Source organism: Tachyglossus aculeatus, chromosome 6, assembly GCF_015852505.1.
Source record: "Tachyglossus aculeatus isolate mTacAcu1 chromosome 6, mTacAcu1.pri, whole genome shotgun sequence".
Taxonomy (NCBI): domain Eukaryota; kingdom Metazoa; phylum Chordata; class Mammalia; order Monotremata; family Tachyglossidae; genus Tachyglossus; species Tachyglossus aculeatus.
In genome coordinates, this window is record NC_052071.1 from 3,713,783 (window position 1) to 3,737,827 (window position 24,045).

At 52.1% G+C, this 24,045-nt stretch overlaps 1 protein-coding gene across 1 annotated transcript in view; it reads right to left on the reverse strand.

Annotated features, from left to right (window-relative positions):
* The window catches only part of OPHN1 (oligophrenin 1), a 94,815-nt gene that overhangs the window by 55,454 nt on the left and 15,316 nt on the right, over positions 1-24,045 (reverse strand). Inside the window, 9 exon segments of the mRNA XM_038748273.1 lie at positions 736-827; positions 1,151-1,251; positions 1,909-2,038; positions 3,020-3,124; positions 3,421-3,531; positions 3,646-3,747; positions 13,283-13,354; positions 17,282-17,343; positions 19,687-19,782. Of these exon segments, the coding sequence (XP_038604201.1) occupies positions 736-827; positions 1,151-1,251; positions 1,909-2,038; positions 3,020-3,124; positions 3,421-3,531; positions 3,646-3,747; positions 13,283-13,354; positions 17,282-17,343; positions 19,687-19,782 (871 nt within the window).

The window sequence follows — 24,045 nt, forward strand, 5'->3', positions numbered from 1 at the left end:
AACCACCTATCCCCTCCACATTCATCCACTCTGTCGTATTTATTGAGCGCTTCCCCCCAACCACCTATCCCCTCCACATTCATCCACTCTGTCGTATTTATTGAGCGCTTCCTGTGTGCAGAGCACTGTCCTAAGCACTTGGAAGAGGACCCTGGGGAGCTGGAGGGAGGGCTGGGGGGCTATCATCCAGATCTTGGGGGGCTACAGTCTGGGCCAGGGAGAGTTGGGGGAGCAGCCGGCCTTGGGGAACTGGGAAATCCGGGTCCCGCCAGCGTGGTTCAGAGAGAACAGCCCGGGCTTTGGAGTCAGAGGTCATGGGTTCAAATCCCGGCTCCGCCAATTGCCAGCTGGGTGACTGGGCAAGTCACTTTTTTTTTTAAATGGCATTTATTAAGCGCTGACTATGTGCAGAGCACTGTTCTAAGCACTGGGGAGGTTACCAGGTGATCAGGTTGTCCCACGGGGGGGGCTCACAGTCTTAAACCCCATTTTACAGATGAGGTGACTGAGGTACAGAGAAGTGACTTGCCCCGAGTCACCCAGCTGACAAGTGGCAGAGCTGGGATTTGAACCCCTGACCTCTGACTCCAAAGCCCGGGCTCTTTCCACTGAGCCACGCCGCTTCTCTAACTTCACTCCTCTGGGCCTCAGTTACCCCATCTGGATCGCCTTAGAACGGCGCTTCGCACACGGTAAGTGCTTAAGAGATACCATCATTATTATCGTTATTATTACCTCTCGCTGGTCTCTATGTCAAAGCAGAACCGCTTGTCGATGGATTCCGTCTTCCTCCTCACACAGTGCGTCAGCGTGAGGTCTGAGGAGCCCTGGGCGTGGGGCAGAGGGGGACGGATGAGGATGAAGGCCAGGGCCGCAGGAACGACCCCTCCTCGCCGCCTTGGCACCGTCCGGGATCCGGAAACCGCCACCACCTCGCGAGGGAGTGGAGGTCAGGGGAAAGGGGGTGATCCCACTTCTAGACTGTAAGCCCGCTGTTGGGTAGGGACCGTCTCTATGTGTTGCCAACTTGGACTTCCCAAGCGCGTAGTACAGTGCCTTGCACACGGGAAGCGCTCAATAAATACGATTGAATGAATGAGGGACAAGGGCTGGGGGTTCAGGTTGGGGGCGAGGTAAGGGGAGAGCTTGCCTGTTTCGCCCCAGGCTTCTGCTCCATGGGTGTCATGGTCAGCGTCCTGGTCTCCTTCTTGTAGCGACAGTAGTGTTTCACCCAAGAGATGCCCAGCGCCCCTGGGATGGGGGAGACGTGTGGGTCCGGTTGCCCCCGGGCAGAAGCGCCAAGGCAGGGGGAGCCCGGGCCAAGGGGTTGAAACCGACCCTTCTGTACGGCTCCGGGGGGTAGTGTCAGCCCCCCGGAGAAGCGGCCTGGCTCTAGGGAAAGGACCCGGGCGTTGGAGTCGGAGGTCAGGGGTTCAAATCCCGGCTCTGCCCCTTGTCAGCTGGGTGACTCTGGGCCTCGGGGACCTCATCGGGAAAATGGGGATTAAGATCTGATCACCTTGTAAGCTCCCCAGGGCTTAGAACCGTGCTTCGCACATAGTAAGCGCTTAATAAATGCCGTCATTATTAGTAGTAGTCGTGGCAGAACCGTGCCATCATCATTATTATTATTACTGTCAGAACCAGGGCTAGTGACAGCCCCCAGGGCTACTGTCAGAACAAGGGCTAGTTCAGCACCAGGACTGGTGTTAGCGTGGCTCAGTGGAAAGAGCCCAAGGTCGTGGGTTCTAATCCCGGCTCCGCCGCTTGTCGGCTGGGTGACTCTGGGCGAGTCACTTCCCTTCTCCGAGCCTCAGTTCCCTCATCTGGAAAATGGGGGTGAAGACGGCGAGCCCCCGCGTGGGACCGCCTGATCACCCAGCCCCCAGCGACCGGTGAATCGCTCACATTTCTCCTGAGAGTACAGGTAGCCTTCGATGGTGGGCTGGCCGGGCAGCTTGCAGGTCTGAGGGGTCTCCTTCATCCTTTCCTTCAGGTCTTCCATCTCCTCGCGGGTGCTCAGGAAGTGATTTCTCGTCTGCCAACGGACCACTGGACGTAAGGGCCCCCGGGACCAGAGCCGCAGACACATGTGGGTGTGTGCGTTTGTGCCCGTGCCCCCCTTGGGGTGGCAGAGCTGGAGGGAATCGGGCCCGTGGACACAGCGGCTGCGGGAAGAGTGAGAAGCCGCCAACCCTCTTGACGGCAGGAACCGTCCCTTCAGACTCCACTGTGCGGTAAGTGCTCAGTCAATCCGACTGAATGAATGAATTGGACTCTCCCAAGCGCTCAGCCCAGTGCTCTGCGCACACTAGGGCTGTCTGGGAGGGCAGGGATTGTGTCTACTAGCTCTTGTGTCCTCTCTGCACTCATTGTGTCTACTTGCTCTTGTGTCCTCTCTGCACCCAGCTCCACCAATTGTCAGCTGTCACTTAACTTCTCTGTGCCTCAGTGACCTTATCTGTAAAATGGGGATTAAGACTGCGAGCCCCCCGTGGGACAACCTGATCACCTTGTAACCTCCCCAGCGCTTAGGACAGTGCTTTGCACATAGTAAGCGCTTTAATAAATGCCATCATTATTAGAGAAGCAGCATGGCTCAGTGGAAAGAGCCCCGGCTTTGGAGTCAGAGGTCATGGGTCCAAATCCCGGCTCCGCCACTTGTCAGCTGGGTGACTTCGGGCAAGTCACTTCACTTCTCTGGGCCTGTTACCTCATCTGTAAAATGGGGATTAAGACTGTGATCACCTTGTCACCTCCCCAGCGCTTAGAACAGTGCTTTGCACATAGTAAGCGCTAAATAAGTGCCATCGTTATTATTATTATTATTAAGTACTCAATCCATACTACGATGAACTGATTGGAAGGGCAGAGGAAATGCTTAGAGGCTGAATGGACCACTGGCAGTGTCCGGGCCTGCGCCCGGGCTGTTAGTTTGTTGCCTTTGGGTGACAGGGTGGGTGCCCCCGGCCCCTCCCCGCCGGTCCCAGGGCAGGGGCAGGGGTGCCCGCGGACGCACGTTCTGCAGGCTGATCTGCAGCTGCTGCTTGTACGGGAGGAAATCCTGAGTGAGCTCCACGGTCAGGTTGTTGGAGATGAAGAGGCTGTGCAGGAAGGCCAGGACCTGCCGGAGAACGGAGGGCGCGGGTGGGCGGCGGGCACCGGGGGAGGGAGGGATGGCGGGAATATCGACCAGAGCCGGAACAGGCGCTCTGGGGTGGCCAGCAGCCGAACACTGGGCCCATAAGGCCCCACCCTGGCTCAAGCCCCCCAAAAAAGAGCGGGTTGACGTCCTGTCGGGGGGGATCTGTCCTGGTTGCCCTCCCTCTCCCTCCTAAGGCCCCCCGCCCATCCTCCCCTCAGGATTTGGGTCTGCCTCCCCCTCCGCCGCCGGTCAGCCGCCCAGCCGCGACCACCCACCGGCTCCACCACGTTGAACTTCTTGGACTCCTGGACTTCCTGGATCTGGTGCACATAGTCCAGGGATGATTCAAAGAAGCTGCGCCTTTCCTTGTCCACTTGCTGGTCAGCCTGGGGGCGGGGATCGGATCCCAGGGCAGGGCAGGCCGGGGGTCAGGGGCGGAGGACGGACAGGATCCCCCCAGTCCCCCCCAACCCAGAGGGTCCCGGGGCCGGCGGTCAGACCTCTTGTAACTGGGATTCCTTCTTCTTGGACGAGAGGTTTAGGTGGCGGTCCAACAGGGAGTAAAACCTCTCGCCGTCCTTCTCAAATTTCTTCTTGCGTTCCTACCCGGCGGAGAGAGGCCGGGAATCAGCCGGCCGGGCCGGGCTGTTGGGGTGGTGGCCTCCCCCACGCCGCCCCCGCCTTCGAGGACCCGACTCCGGCCTCCCCCAGCACCGCCGGTTTCACCCCAAAATGCAGAGTATTTATCGCGCAACAGAACTGGGGGACACAATCTCTCAAGGAGTCAATCAGCCTCTTTCACAGTATTCATTCATTCAGTCGTATTTACGGAGCGCTTACTGTGTGCAGAGCACTGGACTAAGCGCTTGGGAAGTACAAGTCGGCAACATATAGAGACGGCCCCTACCCAACAGTGGGCTCACAGTCTAGAAATCACCTGTATATATGTATATATGTTTGCCCGTATTTATTACTCTATTTATTTATTTATTTTAGTTGTTCATATTCTATTTATTTTACTTTGTTAATATGTTTTGTTTTGTTCTCTGTCTCCCCCTTCTAGACTGTGAGCCCGCTGTTGGGTAGGGACCGTCTCTAGATGTTGCCAACTTGGACTTCCCAAGCGCTTGTGCTCTGCACACAGTAAGCGCTCAGTAAATACGATTGATTGATTGATTGATTGATAGAAGGGGGAGACAGAGAACAAAACTAAACATGTTAACAAAATAAAATAAATAGAATAAATATGTGCTGAGCACTTGAGAGAATACAGAAGACGTGATAGGCACCATCCCTGCCCTCAGAGACCGTACCGTCCAACGGGGGAGACGGACACCAGAATAAGCGACAGGAAGGGGAAATGTGTCCAATCTCACTAACTTGTATCTACCCCAGTGCTTAGAATAATGCTTAGCACATAGTAAGGGCTTAACAGGACTAAAATTATTATTATTATTATGCAGAGGGAGGGAAGAGATGAGATGAGTCGGGGTGGTTTCCAACTCTGTTAGTTTCTCCCGTCTTTCGGGTTCATTTTCCCCATCAATCCATCAGTCGTATTTATTGAGCGCTTACTGTGTGCAGAGCACTGTACTAAGCGCTTAGATCCCAAGCTTCTTGCGGGCAGGGATCGGAGTGGCTTAGTGGAAAGAAAGTCAAATGGAAATGGGGGAATTTCCATAGTAAACTGGAGGAGATACAAGGTGATCAGGTTGTCCCCCATGGGGCTTGCAGTCTGCATCTGCTTCATCTGCTGCTTCACTAGAGAAGCAGTGTGGCTCAGTGGAAAGAGCCCGGGCTGACCGTGAGCCCACTGTTGGGTAGGGACCGTCTCTATATGTTGCCAACTTGTACTTCCCAAGCGCTTAGTACAGTGCTCTGCACGCAGTAAGCGCTCAATAAATACGATTGATTGATTTGAAGTCAGAGGTCACGCGTTCAAATCGCCGCTCTGCCAATTGTCAGCTGTGTGCCTTCTAGACTGTGAGCCCACCGTTGGGTAGGGACCGTCTCTAGATGTTGCCGACTTGTACTTCCCAAGCGCTTAGTACAGTGCTCTGCACACAGTAAGCGCTCCATAAATACGATTGAATGAATGAATGACTTTGGGCAAGTCACTTCCCTTCTCTGGGCTTCAGTTCCCTCATCTGTAAAATGGGGATTAAGACTGTGAGCCCCCCGTGGGACAAACTGATCACCTTGTAACCTCCCCAGCGCTTAGAACAGTGCTTTGCATAGTAAGCGCTTAATAAGTACCATCATTATTATTTGGAATCAGAGGGCATGGGTTCAAATCCCCGCTCCGCCAATTGTCAGCCGTGTGACTTTGGGCAAGTCACTTCACTCCTCTGGGCCTCAGTTCCCTCATCTGTAAAATGGGGATGAAGACTTGTGAGCCCCCCATGGGACCACCTGATCACCTTGTAACCTCCCCAGCGCTTAGAACAGTATAGTAATAGTACAGTATAGAATAGTAAGCGCTTAATAAATGCCATCATTATTATTATTATTTGGAGTCAGAGGTCATGGGTTCAAATCCCCGCTCCGCCAATTGTCAGCCGTGTGACTTTGGGCCAGTCACTTCACTTCTCTGGGCCTCAGTTCCCTCATCTGGAAAATGGGGATTAAGGCTGTGAGCCCCCCGTGGGACAATCTGATCTCCTTGTAACCTCCCCAGCACTTAGAACAGTGGTTTGCAAATAGTAAGCACTTAATAAATACCATCACTATTATTATTATTACCCCAAGGACTTACAGTCTTAATCCCCATTTTCCAGATGAGGGAACTGAGGCCCAGAGAAGTGAAGCGACTCGCTCAAGGCCACACAGCGGACACGTGGCAGAGTCGGATTAGAACCCAGGTCCTTCTGAAACCCACGCTGCTTCCCGTGAGCTGTGGCCCCTGCAGCTGTTCAGGGATGGAGACGCAGCAGCTGCTACAAGCTAAAAATGAAGAGGAGGCCGAGGGGGAGCTGAGAGGGAAGGGACGGGCTGGGGGTCTCTAGGGGGGCCACTGACATAGTTATGCCATTTATTAAATGCTTACTATAGTTCCAGCCCTGTACTGAGCGCTGGGGTAAATCGAGGATCACCAGGTTGTCTCTAGACTGTGAGCCCGCTGCTGGGTAGGGCCCGTCTCTCTATGTTGCCAAATTCTACTTTCCAAGCGCTTAGTACAGTGCTCTGCACACAGGAAGCGCTCAATAAATACGATGGAATGAATCAGGTTGGAAACATATGGGGCTCAGTCTAAATTGGAGGGGGGAGGACGTAATCCCCATTTTCCAGGTGAGGAAACCGCGGCCCAGAGAAGCGCTGCCACTCGCCGGAGCTCACACAGCAGATATTAACGATGATAATAATGACGGCATCTGTTAAGCGCTTACTATGTGCGAGGCACTGTTCTAAGCGCCGGGGAGGATCCCAGGTGATCGCGTCATCCCACGGGGGGCTCACGCTCTTCATCCCCATTTTACAGGTCATCATCATCAATTGTATTTATTGAGCACTTACTAAGTGCAGAGCACTGTACTAAGCGCTTGGGAAGTACAAATTGGCAACATATAGAGACAGTCCCTACCCAACAGTGGGCTCACAGTCTAAAATGAGGCTCAGAGGAGTGAAGTGACTTGCCCAAGGTCACACGGCAGACGTGGGGGAGCCGGGATTAGAACCCATGACCTCTGACTCCCAAGCCCGGGCTCTTTCCCCTGAGCCACGCTGCTTCTCCAGATAAGTGGCAGACCCGGGATTAGAACCCAGGTCTTCTGACTCCCCCGCACCATATCGATTTGGGGAGGGGGGGATCAGAACCCCCTAAACTCTTGATATTCGCCCCTCCCACGGCACTTCATTCATTCAGTCGTATTTATTGAGCGCTTACTGTGTGCAGAGCACTGTACTAAGCGCTTGGGAAGTACAAGTCGGCTACTGGAACGCTTACTATATGTGAGGCACTGTACTAAGCACTTGGGAGAGTACAACACAATTAGCAGTCATGTTCCCCGCCCATAATAATAATAATAATTATGGCGTTTGTTAAGTGCATACTATGTGCTGTACTAAGCACTGCGGTGGATACAAGCAAATCGGGCTGGACAGATTCCCTGTCCCACACGGGGCTCACAAAGCAGCGTGGCTCAGTGGAAAGACCCCGGGCTTTGGAGTCAGAGGTCATGGGTTCAAATCCCGCTCCACCAATTCATTCATTCATTCATTCATTCAATCGTATTTATTGAGTGCTTACTGTGTGCAGAGCACTGTACTAAGCGCTTGGGAAGTCCAAGTTGGCAACATATAGAGACGGTCCCTACCCAACAGCGGGCTCACAGTCTAGAAGGGTCAGCTGTGTGACTCTGGGCAAGTCACTTCACTTCTCTGGGCCTCAGTTACCTCATCTGGAAAATGGGGATGAAGACTGTGAGCCCCACATGGGACCACCTGATCACCGTGTAACCTCCCCAGTGCTTAGAACAGTGCTTTGCACATATGAAGCGCTTAGATGCCATCGTGGCTCAGTGGGAAAGAGCCCAGGCTTTGGAGCCAGAGGTCATGGGTTCGAATCCCGGCTCCGCCGCATGTCTGCTGTGTGACCTTGGGGAAGTCACTTCACTTCTCTGGGCCTCAGTTCCCTCATCTGGAAAATGGGGATGACGACTGTGAGCCCCACGTGGGACAACTTGATCACCTTGGATCTCCCCCCCAGCGCTTAGAACAGTGCTCTGCACATAGTAAGCGCTTAACAAATGCCATTATTATTATTATTATTATTATTATTATTATTATTATTATTACTAAGCACTTGGGCTTCACTCAACAAAGGACAAGGTGTCTTATGTCATTCAGAGAGAAGGAAGGAAGCAGGTTATTCACTTGGAAAGGAATAAGTAAGTGACTTTACTTCGGACTTTTGTTAAACTGTGAATCACAGCTGCATGATGTTCCTTCTGAAGAATGATTGAGATTTAATGATAATAATTAATTCTATTTGTTCTGACAACTTGACACCTGTCCACATGTTTGGTTTTGTTGTCTGTCTCCCCCTTCTAGACTGTGATCCCCTTGTTGGGTAGGGACCGTCTCTATATGTTGCCAACTTGGACTTCCCAAGTGCTTAGTACAGTGCTCTGCACACAGAAAGCACTCAAGGCGCTCCCCGCCTTCCCCCCAAACACACCCCCCGACCCCAGCTGGCAGTCCAAGAGTGGGTTTTCCCCAAACAAAGACTCCTTATCATGCAAATAGCCCTGGCACAGAGGAGCAAAGGCAGAAGAAAAAGCCAGAAATTGGAATTTCCCCTCAAAAGAGCCCTCAGTTGCCCCCCAAGGCGGGCGGGAAGGATGCCAAGCGGGCGGCGGCGATGCCTCTGGTGAGGGGGGTAATCCAGAGGCAGAATGGTGGGCCGGGGCCTGAAGTCCAAAAGGAAGGAGAGCTTCCTTTCCTTGGCCCTGCTGAGAGCTCACCTCCTCCAGGAGGCCTTCCCAGGCTGAGCCCCTTCCTTCCTCTCCCCCTCGTCCCCCTCTCCATCCCCCCATCTTGCCTCCTTCCCTTCCCCACAGCACCTGTATATATGTATATATGGTTGTACATACTTATTACTCTATTTATTTATTTTACTTGTACATATCTATCCTATTTATTTTATTTTGTTGGTATGTTTGGTTTTGTTCTCTGTCTCCCCCTTTTAGACTGTGAGCCCACTGTTGGGTAGGGACTGTCTCTATGTGTTGCCAATTTGTACTTCCCAAGCGCTTAGTACAGTGCTCTGCACATAGTAAGCGCTCAATAAATACGATTGATGATGATGATGATGAAGGAGCACCGGCTTGAGAGGCAGAGAGGCAGAGGTCATGGGTTCAAAGTTAAGTTGCCAACTTGTACTTCCCAAGAGCTTAGTACAGTGCTCTGCACACAGTAAGCGCTCAATAAATACAATTGATTGATTGATTGTCCTTCCCAGGCGCTTAGTACAGTGCTCTGCACCCAGTAAGCGCTCAATAAATACGATCGATTGATTGATTGTACTTCCCAAGCGCTTAGTACAGGGCTCTGCACCCAGTAAGCGCTCAATAAATACGACTGATTGATTGATTCAAATCCCGGCCCTGCCAGTTGTCAGCTGGGTGACTTTGGGCAAGTCGCTTCACTTCTCTGGGCCTCAGTTACCGCATCTGTAAAATGGGGGTGAAGGCTGTGAGCCCCCCATGGGACAATCTGATCACCTTGTATCCTCCCCGGCGCTTAGAACAGTGCTTCAAGGCCCTACTGAGAGCTCACCTCCTCCAGGAGGCCTTCCCAGACCGAGCCCCTTCCTTCCTCTCCCCCTCGTCCCCCTCTCCATCCCCCCCCACCTTACCTCCTTCCCTTCCCCACAGCACCTGTATATATGGATATATGTTTGTACGTATTTATTATTCTATTTATTTATTTATTTATCTTGTACATATCTATTCTATTTATTTTATTTTGTCAGTATGTTTGGTTTTGTTCTCTGTCTCCCCCTTCTAGACTGTGAGCCCGCTTTTGGGTAGGGACCGTCTCTACGTGTTGCCGACTTGTACTTCCCAAGCGCTTAGTCCAGTGCTCTGCACACAGGAAGCGCTCAATAAATACGATTGATTGATTGATTGATTGCTTCGCACAGAGTAAGCGCTTAACAAATGCCCTCATCGTCGTCATCAAAATCAGGGTCCGCTTTAAGGCGCTTAATCAGCTCACCCCCTTCTACCTTACCTCCCCGAATTTCCTCCCTGATTTCTCACCGCAAACCAGCCGCACACTTGGCTCCTCTAATGCCAACCTGCTCTCTGCCACTCAATTTCGTCTTTCCTCTCTATCTTGTAATCTTCCCAACACTTAGAATAATAATAGTAATAATAATAATGGCATTTATTAAGCGCTTACGATGTGCAAAGCACTGGGGAGGTTACAAGGTGATCAGGTTGTCCCATGTGGGGGCTCACAGTCTTAATCCCTATTTTACAGATGCGGTAACTGAGGCCCAGAGAATAATAATAATAATATAATGCAGCTGACAATTGGCGGAGCTGGGATTTGAACCCATGACCTCTGACTCCAAAGCCCAAGCCAGTGCTTTGCACATAGTAAGCGCTTCATAAATGCCATTATTACTATTATTATTATCTGACAGACCACAGCTCTTCCCACCTTCAGAGCCCTCCTAAAATCACATCTCCAAGAGGCCTTCCCCAATTATTACTCTTCTCTCTTCTGAGTTGCTCTGGCACATAATAATAATAATAATAATAATAATAATAATAATGGCATTTATTAAGTGCTTACTATGTGCAAAGCACTGTTCTAAGCACTGGGGAGAGTACAGGGTGATCAGGTTGTCCCACAGGGGGCTCACAGTCTTCATCCCCTTTTTACGGATGAGGTCACTGACGCCCAGAGAAGTGAAGTGACTTGCCCAAAGTCACACAGCTGACAATCTGTCCCCTTTAAATAATAATAATAATGGTGGCATTTGTTAAGCACTTACTATGTGCCAAGCACTGTTCTAAGCACCACTGGGGGGGATACAAGGTGATCAGGTTGTCCCATGGGGGGCTCCCAGTCTTCATCCCCTTTTTACAGATGAGGTCACTGAGGCCCAGAGAAGTGAACTGACTTGCCCAAAGTCACACAGCTGACAATCTGTCCCCTTTAAATAATAATAATAATGATGGCATTTGTTAAGCACTTACTATGTGCCAAGCACTGTTCTAAACACTGCTGGGGGGGGCGGATACAAGGTGATCAGGTTGTCCCACGGGGGGGCTCCCAGTCTTCATCCGCATTTTACAGACGAGGTCTCGGCTTCCCCCCTCCTTCCACCCGGCAGAGTCCAGCACACAGACGGGCAAACCCCCAGCCCTCCTGGTCCCAGAGGTCAGTTGCGAGGGACCAGTTCCCTTAGAGAAGCAGCGTGGCTCAGTGGGAAGAGCCCGGGCTTTGGCGTCCGGGGTCGTGGGTTCAAATCCCGGCTCCGCCGCTGGTCGGCTGGGTGACTTGGGGCAAGGCGCTTAACTTCTCTGGGCCTCAGTTCCCTCGGGGGTGAGGACGGTGAGCCCCACCTGGGATGACCTGATCACCTTGTAACCTCCCCAGCGCTTAGGACAGTGCTTTGCACATAGTAAGCGCTTAATAAATGTCATTATTATTATTATTATTATTCGCTGGGGGCCAGGGTCTCCCTGCTTCCTTGGAGCTGAACCCCGGGGGGAGGGTGGGAGCTAGGAGTGGGCAAAGGTACCCTCCTTCTACGCCCACCCACCCCTCCCGGGCCGAAGACCAGAACTGGCAGCATCCGGCTCCTTATCTATTCTACTTTTTTTTTATAGCATTTATTAAGCGCTTACTATGTGCAAAGCACTGTTCTAAGCGCTGATTAGTTATTACTTATTGTAATAAGTAATTACTGATTACTTATTTTATTTTGTTAATCTGTTTGGTTTTGTTCTCCGTCTCCCCCTTCTAGACTGGGAGCCCACTGTCAGGTAGGGACCGTCTCTCTATGTTGCGAACTTGGACTTCCCAAGCGCTTAGTACAGTGCTCTGCACACAGTAAGCGCTCAATAAATACGATTGATTGATTGATTGTCGCCATGGAGACTGTCACTCTTCTGCCCGGTCTGCTCCTCGACTCTATTGTTCTCTCCCCAGTGCTCTGCACACAGTAGAGTAGACTGTCAGCTCCTGGAGGGCAGGGATCGTGTCCACTGAATATACGGCTCTCCTAAGCGTTTAGTGTAGTGCCCCGCACCCAGGAGCAGCTCGGTCAATACTGTTGATCTGCCGTATCCCGGCTCCGCCGCTTGTCTGCTGCGTGACCTTGGGCAAGTCACTTAACTCCTCTGCGCCTCCGTTCCCTCATCTGGGAAATGGGGATGAAGACTGTGAGCCCCACGTGGGACAACCGGATCATCATCATCATCATCAATCGTATTTATTGAGCGCTTACTGTGTGTAGAGCACTGTACTAAGCGCTTGGGAAGTACAAGTTGGCAACATAGAGAGACGGTCCCTACCCAACAGTGGGCCCCCAGTCTAGAAGGGGGAGACAGAGAACAAAACAAAACATATTAACAAAATAAAATAAGTAGAGCGCTTGGGAAGTACAAGTTGGTAACATATAGAGACAGTCCCTACCCAGCAGTGGGCTCACAGTCTAAAAGGGGGAGACAGAATGACCTTGTATCTCCCCCAGCGCTTACAACAGTGCTTGGCCCATAGCAAGCGCTAAACCAATACCATCATTATTATTATTTGCATTAATAATAATAATAATAATGTTGGTATTTGTTAAGCAGCAGTTAAGTATTGATGTCTGTCACCCACCGTAGACTATAAGCTCATTGTGGGCAGGGAGTGTGTCGGTTTATTGTTGTACTGTCCTCCCCCAAGCGCTTAGGACAGTGCTCTGCGCACAGGAAGCGCTCAATAAATACGACTGAATGAACGAATGAATGAATACCACTACTGTTAGTACTTTTATCGCTGCCACTAATACTACTGCTTCCGCCGTTACTCCTACTACTAATAATCACGATGGTATTTGTTAAGCGCTCAGTATGTGCCACTGCTACTACTATTACTAATTCTGGTCCTTCTCATCTGGGCTCCAGACAGACCGGGGCTTTGATCTTCCCCAGAGATCAAGTCGTGGGGGGCTGCGGGGGAGGAAACAGGTGGGTGCGGACGGAAAAGCCGAGACCCTCGGGGAGGCACGGAAGGGTTAGAGTTCCAGAGGCCGCGCCTGGATCTCCCGGAATGCCGGACGGATGGAAAAATAGGCGACCGATCCCTGGGGGGAGGGCATCTTAGCTTCCCTCCGCTCTCCAAATCCCAGCTCCTAATTCGGAGGCCCTGTACTGTGTTGCCGACTTGTACTTCCCAAGCGCTTAGTACAGTGCTCTGCCCACAGGAAGCGCTCAGCAGATACGATTGATTGATTGATTGATTCCAGACACGGTCGCCCCCCCTAATAATAGCAATCGTGGTAGTTGTTAGGCGCTTACTATGCGCCGAGCACTGTGCTGAGGTAGCTCCAAGCTCCCACGTGGGGCTCACGGTCCCCGGCCCCGCTTAACCGACGAGGAAACTGAGGCCCGCTTCTCACGGAGCGTGGCTTACCTTGGTGACTCCGATCTCTTCCCGGCGGAAGGTCTCCAGGGGCTTGATGAGGAGGTCGCTGGCGTTCTGCACCTGTTCCCAAGAGAGGAGGTGGTGGGAGCGGTCATCGAGGACTCCCCCCCGGCCCCCCAGGGACCCCCTTCTTCCCCCCACCCCGGCGGACTCTGCCTCGGGCCGCCGTTTGTCCCCACAGAGACCCTCCCTCATCCCCATTTTACGGATGAGGGAACTGAGGCCCCGAGAAGTCCAGCGACTCGCCCAGGGTCACACAGCAGACGAGCGACAGAGCTGGGATTAGAAGAACCCGGGTCCCCTGACTCCACGGTGTGGGCAGGGATCATCTCTTATTGCTGAATTGTACTTTCCAAGCGCTTAGTACAGTGCTCTGCACACAGTAAGCGCTCAATAAATACGATTGAATGAATGAACGAACGAGGCCTTCCTCATCCGGGGGCCGGAGGCGACTGGGCCCGGACCCAGGCGTCCTGGGAGTGGGAGCCGAGCGAGCCGGGTGTGCTGGGAATTGGGGGGAAACTGTGTAACGGCGGCATTTACCAAGCGCTCACCCGTTAGTTGTGGCATTTAATTGTGGCACTTGTTCATTCAATCGTATTTATTGAGCGCTTACTGTGTGCGGAGCACTGTACCAAGCTCTTGTGAAGTACAAGTTGGCATGGGTTCAAATCCCGACTCCTCCACTTGTCAGCTGTGTGACTTTGGGCAAGTCCCTTAACTTCTCTGGGCCTCAGTTCCCTCATCTGCAAAATGGGGATTAAAGACTGTGAGCCCCCCCGTGGGACAACCTGATCACCTTGTAACCTCCCCAGCGCTTAGAACAGTGCTGTGCACATAGTAAGCGCTTAATAAATGCCATCAAAAAAAAAAAAAACCATATAGAGACGGTCCCTACCCAACAGGGGGCTCACAGTCTAGAAGGGGGAGACAGACAACAAAACAAAACATATTAACAGAATAAAATAAATAGAATAAACATGTACAAGTAAAATAAATAAATAGGGTAATAAATACATACATACATATATATAGGTGCTGTGGGGAAGGGAAGGAGGAGCACTTACTATGTGCCAGGCACTGTTCTAAACACTGGGGTAGAGACAAGATAATCGGGTTGGACACAGTCCCTGTCCTCTGGACTGTAAACTCGTCGTGGGCTGGGGATGTCCCTGTTCATTGTTGCATTTCCCCAACGCTTAGTACAGTGCTCTGCCCACGGTAAGCACTCAGTAGATACGGTCGAATGATGAATGAATGAATGTCCCACCTGCAGTCCCCATTTTCCAGATGAGAGAACTGAGGCCCAGAGAAGTGAAGCGACCGGCTCGAGGTCACGCAGCAGACGAGTGGCCGAGGTGGGATCGGAACCCATGTCCCTCTGATTCCCAGGCCCGGGCTTTTCCCACGAGGGCACGCCGCTTCATGTGCTGAGCGTTGGGGTGGCCCCCTCCCACCTGGGGCTCCCAAATGAGAGGCAGTGTGGCCTAGTGGATAGGACCCAGGCCTCCGCCCCCGCCAGATCCCCGGGTTCGGCTGCAGCGCCAGAGAGATGATGATGATGATGAGAGCATTTACTAAGCGCTTACTACGTGCAAAGCACTGTTCTAAGCGCTAGGGAGGTTACAAGGCGATCAGGTTGTCCCACGGGGGGCTCACGGTCTTCATCCCCATTTTACAGACGAGGGAACAGAGAAGTAAAGTGACATAATAATAATAATAATAATGGCATTTATTAAGCGCTTACTATGTGCAAAGCACTGTTCTAATAATAATAAATAATAATAATAATAATGGCATTTATTAAGCGCTGACTATGTGCACAGCACTGTTCTAAGCGCTGGGGTAGATACAAGGTAATCAAGTTGTCCCATGTGGGCTTAATCCCCATTTTCCAGCTGAGGTAACTGAGGCCCAGAGAAGTGAAGTGACTAATAATAATAATAATAATAATAATAATAATGGCATTTATTAAGCGCTTACTCTGTGCAAAGCACTGTTCTAATAATAATATTAATGGCATTTATTAAGCGCTTACTATGTGCACAGCACTGTTCTAAGCGCTGGGGTAGATACAAGGTAATCAAGTTGTCCCCCGTGGGGCTCACAGACTTAATCCCCATTTTCCAGCTGAGGTAACTGAGGCCCAGAGAAGTGAAGTGACTTATAATAATAATAATAATGGCATTTATTAAGCGCTTACTATGTGCAAAGCACTGTTCTAATAGTAATAATAATGATGGCATTTATTAAGCACTTACTATGTGCACAGCACTCTTCTAAGCGCTGGGGTAGATACAAGGTAATCAGGTTGTCCCACGTGGGGCTCACAGACTTAATCCTCTTTTTCCAGATGAGGTAACTGAGGCCCAGAGAAGTGAAGTGACTTATAATAATAATAATAATAATAATAGCATTTATTAAGCGCTTACTATGTGCAAAGCACTGTTCTAATAATAATAATAATAATAATAATGATGATGGCATTTATTAAGCACTTACTATGTGCACAATACTGTTCTAAGTGCTGGGGTAGATACAAGGTAATCAAGTTGTCCCACGTGGGGCTTATCATCATCATCATCATCAATCGTTTTTATTGAGCGCTTACTATGTTCAGAGCACTGTACTAAGCGCTTGGGAAGTACAAATTGGCAACATATAGAGATAGTCCCTACCCAACAGTGGGCTCACAGGCTTATAGACTTAATCCCCATTTTCCAGATGAGGTAACTGAGGCCCAGAGAAGTGAAGTGACTTGCCCAAAGTCACCCAGCTGACAGTTGGCGGAGCTGGGATTTGAACCCATGACTGAGGCCCAGAGAAGTGAAGTGACTTGCCCAAAGTCACCCAGCTGACAGTGGGCGGAGCCGGGATTTGAACCCGTGACCTCTAACTCCAAAGCCCGGGCTCTTTCCACTGAGCCACGCTGCTTCTCAGGCCCAGCATGTTGGGAGCTGGTCCACCCTCCCCGCCTCTGCTCCGGGACCTAGAGCCAGGAGGGGCCGACCCCAGTGATGGGTGTTTTCCGAACTAATACCACGGCTTTATTCCCAGACTCTACCCCAGGGCCTTCCCGGGTTCCCTAGGCCAGTGGGAGCACCTACCATCATCATCCTCTCGTTTTCCACTTCCCGGAGGAACTAATACCACGGCTTTATTCCCAGCCTCTGCCCCAGGGCCTTCCTGGGTTCCCTAGGCCAGTGGGAGCACCTACCACCATCATCCTCTCGTTTTCCACTTCCCAAAGGAGCTAATACCATGGCTCTATTCCCAGCCTCTACCCCAGGGCCTTCCCGGGTTCCCTAGGCCGGTGGGAGCACCTACCATCATCATCCTCTCGTTTTCCACTTCCCGGAGGAGCTAATACCACGGCTTTATTCCCAGCCTCTACCCCAGGGCCTTCCCGGGTTCCCTAGGCCGGTGGGAGCACCTACCACCATCATCCTCTCGTTTTCCACTTCCTGAAGGAGCTAATACCATGGCTGTATTCCCAGCCTCTACCCCAGGGCCTTCCTGGGTTCCCTAGGCCGGTGGGAGCACCTACCATCATCATCCTCTCATTTTCCACTTCCCGGAGGAGCTAATACCACGGCTTTATTCCCAGCCTCTACCCCAGGGCCTTCCCGGGTTCCCTAGGCCGGTGGGAGCACCTACCATCATCATCCTCTCGTTTTCCACTTCCCGGAGGAGCTAATACCATGGCTTTATTCCCAGCCTCTGCCCCAGGGTCTTCCCGGGTTCCCTAGGCCGGTGGGAGCACCTACCATCAACATCCTCTTGTTTTCCACTTCCCGGAGGAGCTAATACCATGGCTTTATTCCCAGCCTCTGCCCCAGGGCCTTCCTGGTTTCCTTAGGCCGGTGGGAGCACCTACCATCAACATCCTCTCGTTTTCCACTTCCCGGAGGAGCTAATACCACGGCTTTATTCCCAGCCTCTACCCCAGGGCCTTCCTGGGTTCCCTAGGCCGGTGGGAGCACCTACCATCATCATCCTCTCGTTTTCCACTTCCCGGAGGAGCTCGGCAAACTCCTTAAAGGATTCGGCTGGAGGGAGAGAATAAAAGACAGAAAGCGTTAAGGAGTCGGCGGGGGAGGCCCCGGGAAGGGGGAAATCTGTTTCTATTTCAGCTGGCTTAACTCCATCCCACCCAGACAGCCAGCTGGACTACAGCTCTCTCCCTCCCTTTATTCATTCATTCATTCAATCGTATTTATTGAGCGCTTACTGTGTGCAGAGCACTGGACTAAGCGCTTGGGAAGTACAAGTTGGCAACACAGAGAGACGGTTCCTACCCGACGACGGGCTCACAGTCTAGAAGGGGGAGACAGACAATAAAACAAAACATGTAGACAGGTGTCAAAAATCGTCAGAACAAATAGAATGAAAGCTATATGAGCATCATTAACAAAATAAAAAGAATAGTACATATGTACTTAACGTTTTCCAATGGCTGTTAACACTGTCCACATATTTCCTAGCATAGTGTTGTGATGACCCAACCAAGAGGAAACAGCCGCTATGTGCGCACCATGAACAAAATAAAAAGAATAGTAGACATGTACTAAACGTTTTCCAATGGCTGTTAACACTGTCCACATATTTCCTAGCATAGTGTTGTGATGACCCAACCAAGAGGAAAAAGCCTCAATTGTATTTTCAACACACTCTTATAGATGTCTCTTAAATATCTGATGCAGAAAGAAATATTTCAAAGCCCTACTGAGAGCTCACCTCCTCCAGGAGGCCTTCCCAGACTAAGCCCCCTTTTTCCTCTCCTCCTTCCCCTCCCCACAACACCTGTATATATGTTTGTCCAGATTTATTACTCTATTTATTTTACCCTTTTCCATATCTACTACCCTATTTATTTTGTTAAAGATGTGCATTTAGCTTTAATTCTATTTGTTCTGACGACTTGACACCTGTCCACATGTTTTGTCTGGTCGTCTGTCTCCCCCTTCTAGACTGTGAGCCCGCTGTTGGGTAGGGACCGTCTCTAGATGTAAGCGCTCAATAAATACGATTGATTGATTGATTGATAGATGCCAACTTGGACTTCCCAAGCGCTTAGTACAGTCCTGTCCACGGACTCGCCCGTCCTCTCCCAAGGGCTTAGATTTATCTAATTTTCCGCCTTTTTTGGTGTGGCCGGGCTCGGTGTTTGTAGCGCCTTAAAATCCTGTTTTTCCTCCTCCTCTCTTTCCGTTCGCCGTTTCTGCGCCAAGAAAACCACTCCCTCATTGCTGGCGACGTGCCCCGCTGGCCCGGCCCGAGCCGCGGACACCCGGCGTCCAGCTGGGCCGCGGCCCTCGGGAAATGCTCATCAGGAATAATAACAACAATAATTAATACTCATTAAGCGCCTACTATGTGCCGAGCACCGTTCTAAGCGCCGGGGTGGGTAGGAGTTAATCGGGGTGGACGCGGTCCCTGTCCCGGAGGGGGCTCACGGTCTCAATCCCCATTTTCCAGGTGAGGGAACGGAGGGACAGAGAAGTCAAGTGACTCGTCCAAGGTCACGCAGCGGACAAGTGGCGGAGCTGGGATCGGAACCCACGACCTTCTGACTCCCAGGCTCTATCGATTGCTCCGTTCTGCTTCTCATTATAATGATAATAATAATTGGGACATTTAATAATGGTGGTATTTGTTAAGTGTTTAGTCTGTGTCGGGCACTGGGGTGGATAAAAGCAAATCGGGGTCATGGCGTAATGAATTCTGCCCACTGACCAGAAGATTGTAGTCTCGGCTCCGCCACTTGCCCGCCGTGTGACCTTGGGCAAGCCTGGGCCTCGGTTTTCCCCATCTGTAAAATGGGGAGAAATCCCTGCTCCCCCTCCCTCTCTGGCCTGTGAGCTCCGGATAAGCCAGGGGCTGTGTCCTATCTGATTACTGGAATCCAGCAGAGCGTTTCCAGCTCTTACTACAGTGCTCTGCACCCAGCAGGCGCTCAGTAAATACCGCCGACTGATCGATAGACGGTAAGCTCCTTGTGGGCAGGGAATGTGCCTGTTTATTCCTGGAGGAGGTGGGAGACTCCATGGTTCCGCAGGTGTGGACGGGGAAGGAGCCCAGCCATGGGGAAGGGCAGCGGGGCAGCGGGGCTCAATGGAAAGAGCCCGGGCTTTGGAGTCAGAGGTCATGGGTTCAAATCCCGGCTCCGCCAACTGTCAGCTGGGTGACTTTGGGCAAGTCACTTCACTTCCCTGGGCCTCAGTTGCCTCGTCTGTAATATGGGGATGAAGCCTGTGAGCCCCCCGTGGGACAACCTTGTAACCTCCCCAGCGCTTAGAACAGTGCTTTGCACATAGTAAGCGCTTAATAAATGCCATTATTATTATTATTATTATGATTAGTGGGGGTTGCCCCTCAGAGCCGCCACTGACCGATGTTAATCTCGTCGTCCGTCAGCGTGTCCCCGATGAAGTCAAACTGGAAGGACTGCAGGGTCTGGGAGAACTTCTGCACCGCCGAGGAGTAACCTGGGGAGACGCGGCCGACAGAGACCGGCGGAGAAAGAGAGACGGGGGGCAGAGACAGAGTGAGAGACGGACAGGGTGAAAGAGGGAGGGGGGGGACGGAGAGAGATAGAGACATGGAGAGAGATGCAGAGGCGGAGAAATGGAGAGGGGGAGAGAGAGACGGCCCGTTAGTCCTGGCGTACGGGTGACGATGCCAGTGATGAGGAGGCAGAAGGGATCTCTGATGACGTTTGTTGTTCTATTGTCCCCTCCCAAGCGCTCAGTACAGTGCTCAACAGATACGACTGAAGGTCATCAGGTTGGACACAGTCTCTGTCGCGCGTGGGGCTCTCAGTCTCGATCCCCATTCTCCAGACGAGGTAACTGGAGAAGTGAAGTGACTCGTCCGAGGTCTCCCGGCAGACACGCGGCGGAGCCGGGATAAGATCCCGGGTCCTTCCGGCTCCCAGGCCTGTGGGCCTGCTCTGTGACCTTGGGCGAGTCACTTCACTTCTCTCTGCCTCAGTTTCTTGCTCTGTCAAATGGGGATTGAGACTGTGTCCAATGTGGTGAGCTTGTATCTCCCCCCAGTGCTTAGTACAGTGCCTGGCACGTGGTAAGCATTTAACAAATACCTTAACAAAAAAAAAACAAACCTCCAAATACCATTAAAATAACCCTCCTCTACCCTATGCCCTCTGTGCCCACTGGGTCCTCCTCACACCCGCGCACCACGCCCCCCGGCAGGCCGGGCACTTTTCTCTGCCATAATCTGCTAAGCCTCAACCCTCCCCACTTCAGTGCAGCTTGGTGGGCAGAGCTTGGGCCTGGGATGATCAGAGGACCTGGCTTCTCATCCTTTTTCTAATCCTCTCCCCTTTCTCCCTCCTCTCTTTTTCCTTCCTCCTTCCTCCCTCTCCCTTCTCCCTCCTTCTCTACTCTCCCTCCTTTCTCCCTCTCTCTCCTCTCTTATTCCCTCCTCCCTCCTTTTCCCTCCTCCCTTTCTCCTTTTTCCCTCCTCCCTTCCTCCTTTTTCCCTCCTCCCTCTCTTTCCTCTTTTTCCCTCCTTCTCTCCCTCCTCCCTCTTCTTTCTCCCTGTCTCACTCCTTTTTCCCTCCTCTCTTTCCCTCCTCTCCTGGCCCTCCTTTCTCCCTATCTCCCTCCTCTCTCCCTCCTTCTCTCCTCTCCCTCCTTTCTCCCTCTTCTCTTTCCTTTCTCTCTCCTCTCTCTTTCCTTTCTCCCTCCTATCTCTCGCTCCTTTCTCCCTCCTATCTCTCTCTCCTATCTCTCTCTCCTTTCTCCCTCCTATCTCTCTCTCCTTTCTCCCTCCTATCTCTCTCCTTTCTCCCTCCTATCTCTCTCTCCTTTCTCCCTCCTATCTCTCCCTCCTTTCTCCCTCCTATTTCTCTCTCCTTTCTCCCCCTCTCTCTTTCACTCCCCACACAGACACACATTCACATGCACCCTCAACCCCCCCCCCCCACACCTAAACACATAAACACACACATACACAACCGCCCCCTCCCCGTCCCTTCAACCCCCGGAAAAGCTGAACGCTGAGGGAGAAGAGAAACTTCCCGGCCGTGGGCGGTCACTTCTTTTTCTGGAGTTCTTTGGTTCAGGACAGTCTTGCTGAGCAGTTTCCTCCCTGGCCAACTAGGCCAGCAGGCCTGATCCCCGCCCTCCCCACCGGAGGCCGGCCTGGTCACACAGGGGCCGGCGTGGACACACGGAGGCCGGCATGGGTGCGCAGTGACCACTATGGAGATGACATGAAAGTCCGGAGGCCAGCAGGAACACACGGAGGCTAGTATGAAAGTCCGGAAACCAGCGTAAATGCACAGAGGCAAGCGTGAAAGCCTGGCTGCCACGGAGGCCAGTATGGAGGCAGGGAGGCCAACGTCCAGAGGCAGCCATGGAAGCCAGCATGGACACACAAAGACTGCCATGGAGGCACAGAGGCCTGCATGGAGGCAGGGTGGCTGAATGAATGCACAGAGGCTGGCCAGAGAGTCCAGAGGCTGCCATGAAAGCCGCCATGGAGCCACGGAGGCTGGCTTGGAGGCAAGGAGGCCGGCATGGACACGCAAAGACTGCCAAGGTAGCATGGAAGCTTATTGTTGGCCGACAGATTCCCCACAGCCAGAGTAGGATGGAGGGGGGAGAGGAGGCCATACAACTTCATAAGTCAGCGATGGGACTGCCAGTCAAACCTCACTGCTCCCACAGCATCCGCTACTGTGCTTTCCCAAGCTCTCGTCCAGTGCTCTGCACACAGCAAGCGCTCAATACGACCGATTTTAATCAATCAATCAATCAATCGTATTTATTGAGCGCTTACTGTGGGCAGAGCACTGTACGAAGCGCTTGGGAAGTACAAATCAGCAACATATAGAGACAGTCCCTACCCGACAGCGGGCTCACAGTCTCGAAGGGGGAGACAGACAACAAGACAAAACAAGTAGACGGGCGTCAATACCGTCAGAATAAATAGAATTATGGCTATATACGCATCATTAGTAAAACAGAGTAGTAAATATGTACAAATAGAGTGATAAATATGTACAAATATATACAAGCGCTGTGGGGAGGGGAAGGGGTAGGGCAGAGGGAGGGAGGGGAGGAGGAGAGGAAACGGGGGGCTCAGTCTGGGAAGGCCTCCTGGAGGAGGTGAGCTCTCTGTAGTGCTTTAAAGGAAGGAAGGAAGAGAGCTAGCTTGGCGGATGTGTCGAGGGAAGGCATTTCAGGCCAGAGGAAGGACGTGGGCCGGGGGTCGACGGCGGGACGGGCGAGAACGAGGCCCAGCGAGGAGGTGAGCGGCGGCAGAGGAGCGGAGTGAGTGGGTTAGGCTGCAGAAGGTGAGAAGGGAGGTGAGGTTAGAGGGGGCGAGGTGTTGGAGTGCTTTGAAGCCAATTGTGAGGAGTTTTTACTTGATTCGAAGGTTGACAGGCAACCACTGGAGATTTTTGAGGAGGGGAGTGACATGCCCAGGGCGTTTCTGAAGAAAGATAATCCGGGCAGCAGAGTGAAGTATAGGCCGAAGCGGGGAGAGGCAGGAAGATGGGAGATCAGAGAGGAGGCTGATGCAGTGATCCAGTTGGGATAGGTTAAGGGATTGAACCGGCAAGGGAGCGGTTTGGATAGGGAGGAAAGGGCGGATCTATGGCGATGTCGCGGAGGTGAGACCGGCAGGTTTTGGTGACGGATCGGATGTGAGGGGTGAACGAGAGAGCGGAGTCGAGGATGACGCCGAGGTTGCGGGCTCGTGAGACGGGAAGGATGGTAGTGCCGTCTACAGTGATGGGAAAATCAGGGAGAGGAATCGATCCCTCTAGACTGTAAGCGTGTTGTGGGCAGGGGTTGTCTCTCTTTTTTACTGTACTGTACTCTCCAAGTGCCCTGGCCGGAATTCCGTTTTTGGATTAGCAATGGGTTCCACCGATTCGTCCTCTCGGACGGCCGCCCTCCGGCTGGGAAGGCTCAGAAGGTGGGCCGGGAGCGTCAGAAGGAAAGCAGCACAGCCCAGTGGGGACGGCATGGACCCTGGAGTCAGAGGACCTGGGTTCTAATCCCTGCTAAATCCCTGTGGCTAAAATCGGCCCTTTCCTCTCCATCCGGACTGCTATCACAGAGATCCCAGCCCTTCTCCTCTCCCGCCGTGATTACCGCATCAGCCTCCTCGCTGACCTTCCCGCCTCTCCCCACTCCAGTCCAGACTTCACTCTGCTGCCCAGATCATTTATCGAGAAAAACGTCCAGTCCATGTTTCCAGCCCAGCCGCATAATTCATTCCTCTAGTGCCATCTTAATCACTATTCCCCGAGCTCACCGCCGCCTTTCCACGTCCTCCTCCTGGCCTGGGATTCCCTCCCCTCGCCATATACGCCAGACCACCACTCTCTCCACCTTCAAAGCATTACTAAGGTCACACCTCCTCCAAGAAGCCTTCCCTGATTTAGCCCTCTTCTCCCCAGTTCGCTCTCCCTCCGCCCTTTTCTGTGCTCTTGGGTCTGTGACCTTTGTACATTCAATATTCTCCCCAACGCCACAGCAGTTATGTTCATACCTTTAAATTATGTATTATAAACTACTTTATTCCTATTAATGACCATCTCCCCCTCTAGACTGTAAAGTCGTTTATGGGCAGGGAACGGGTCTGCCGATTCCCAAGCGCTCCGTACAGTGCTCTGCACCTAACAGTGCTTTGCACATAGTAAGCGCTTAATAAATGCCATCATTATTAATAAGTGCTCCGTAAATACCACTGATTGATTTACTGATTGA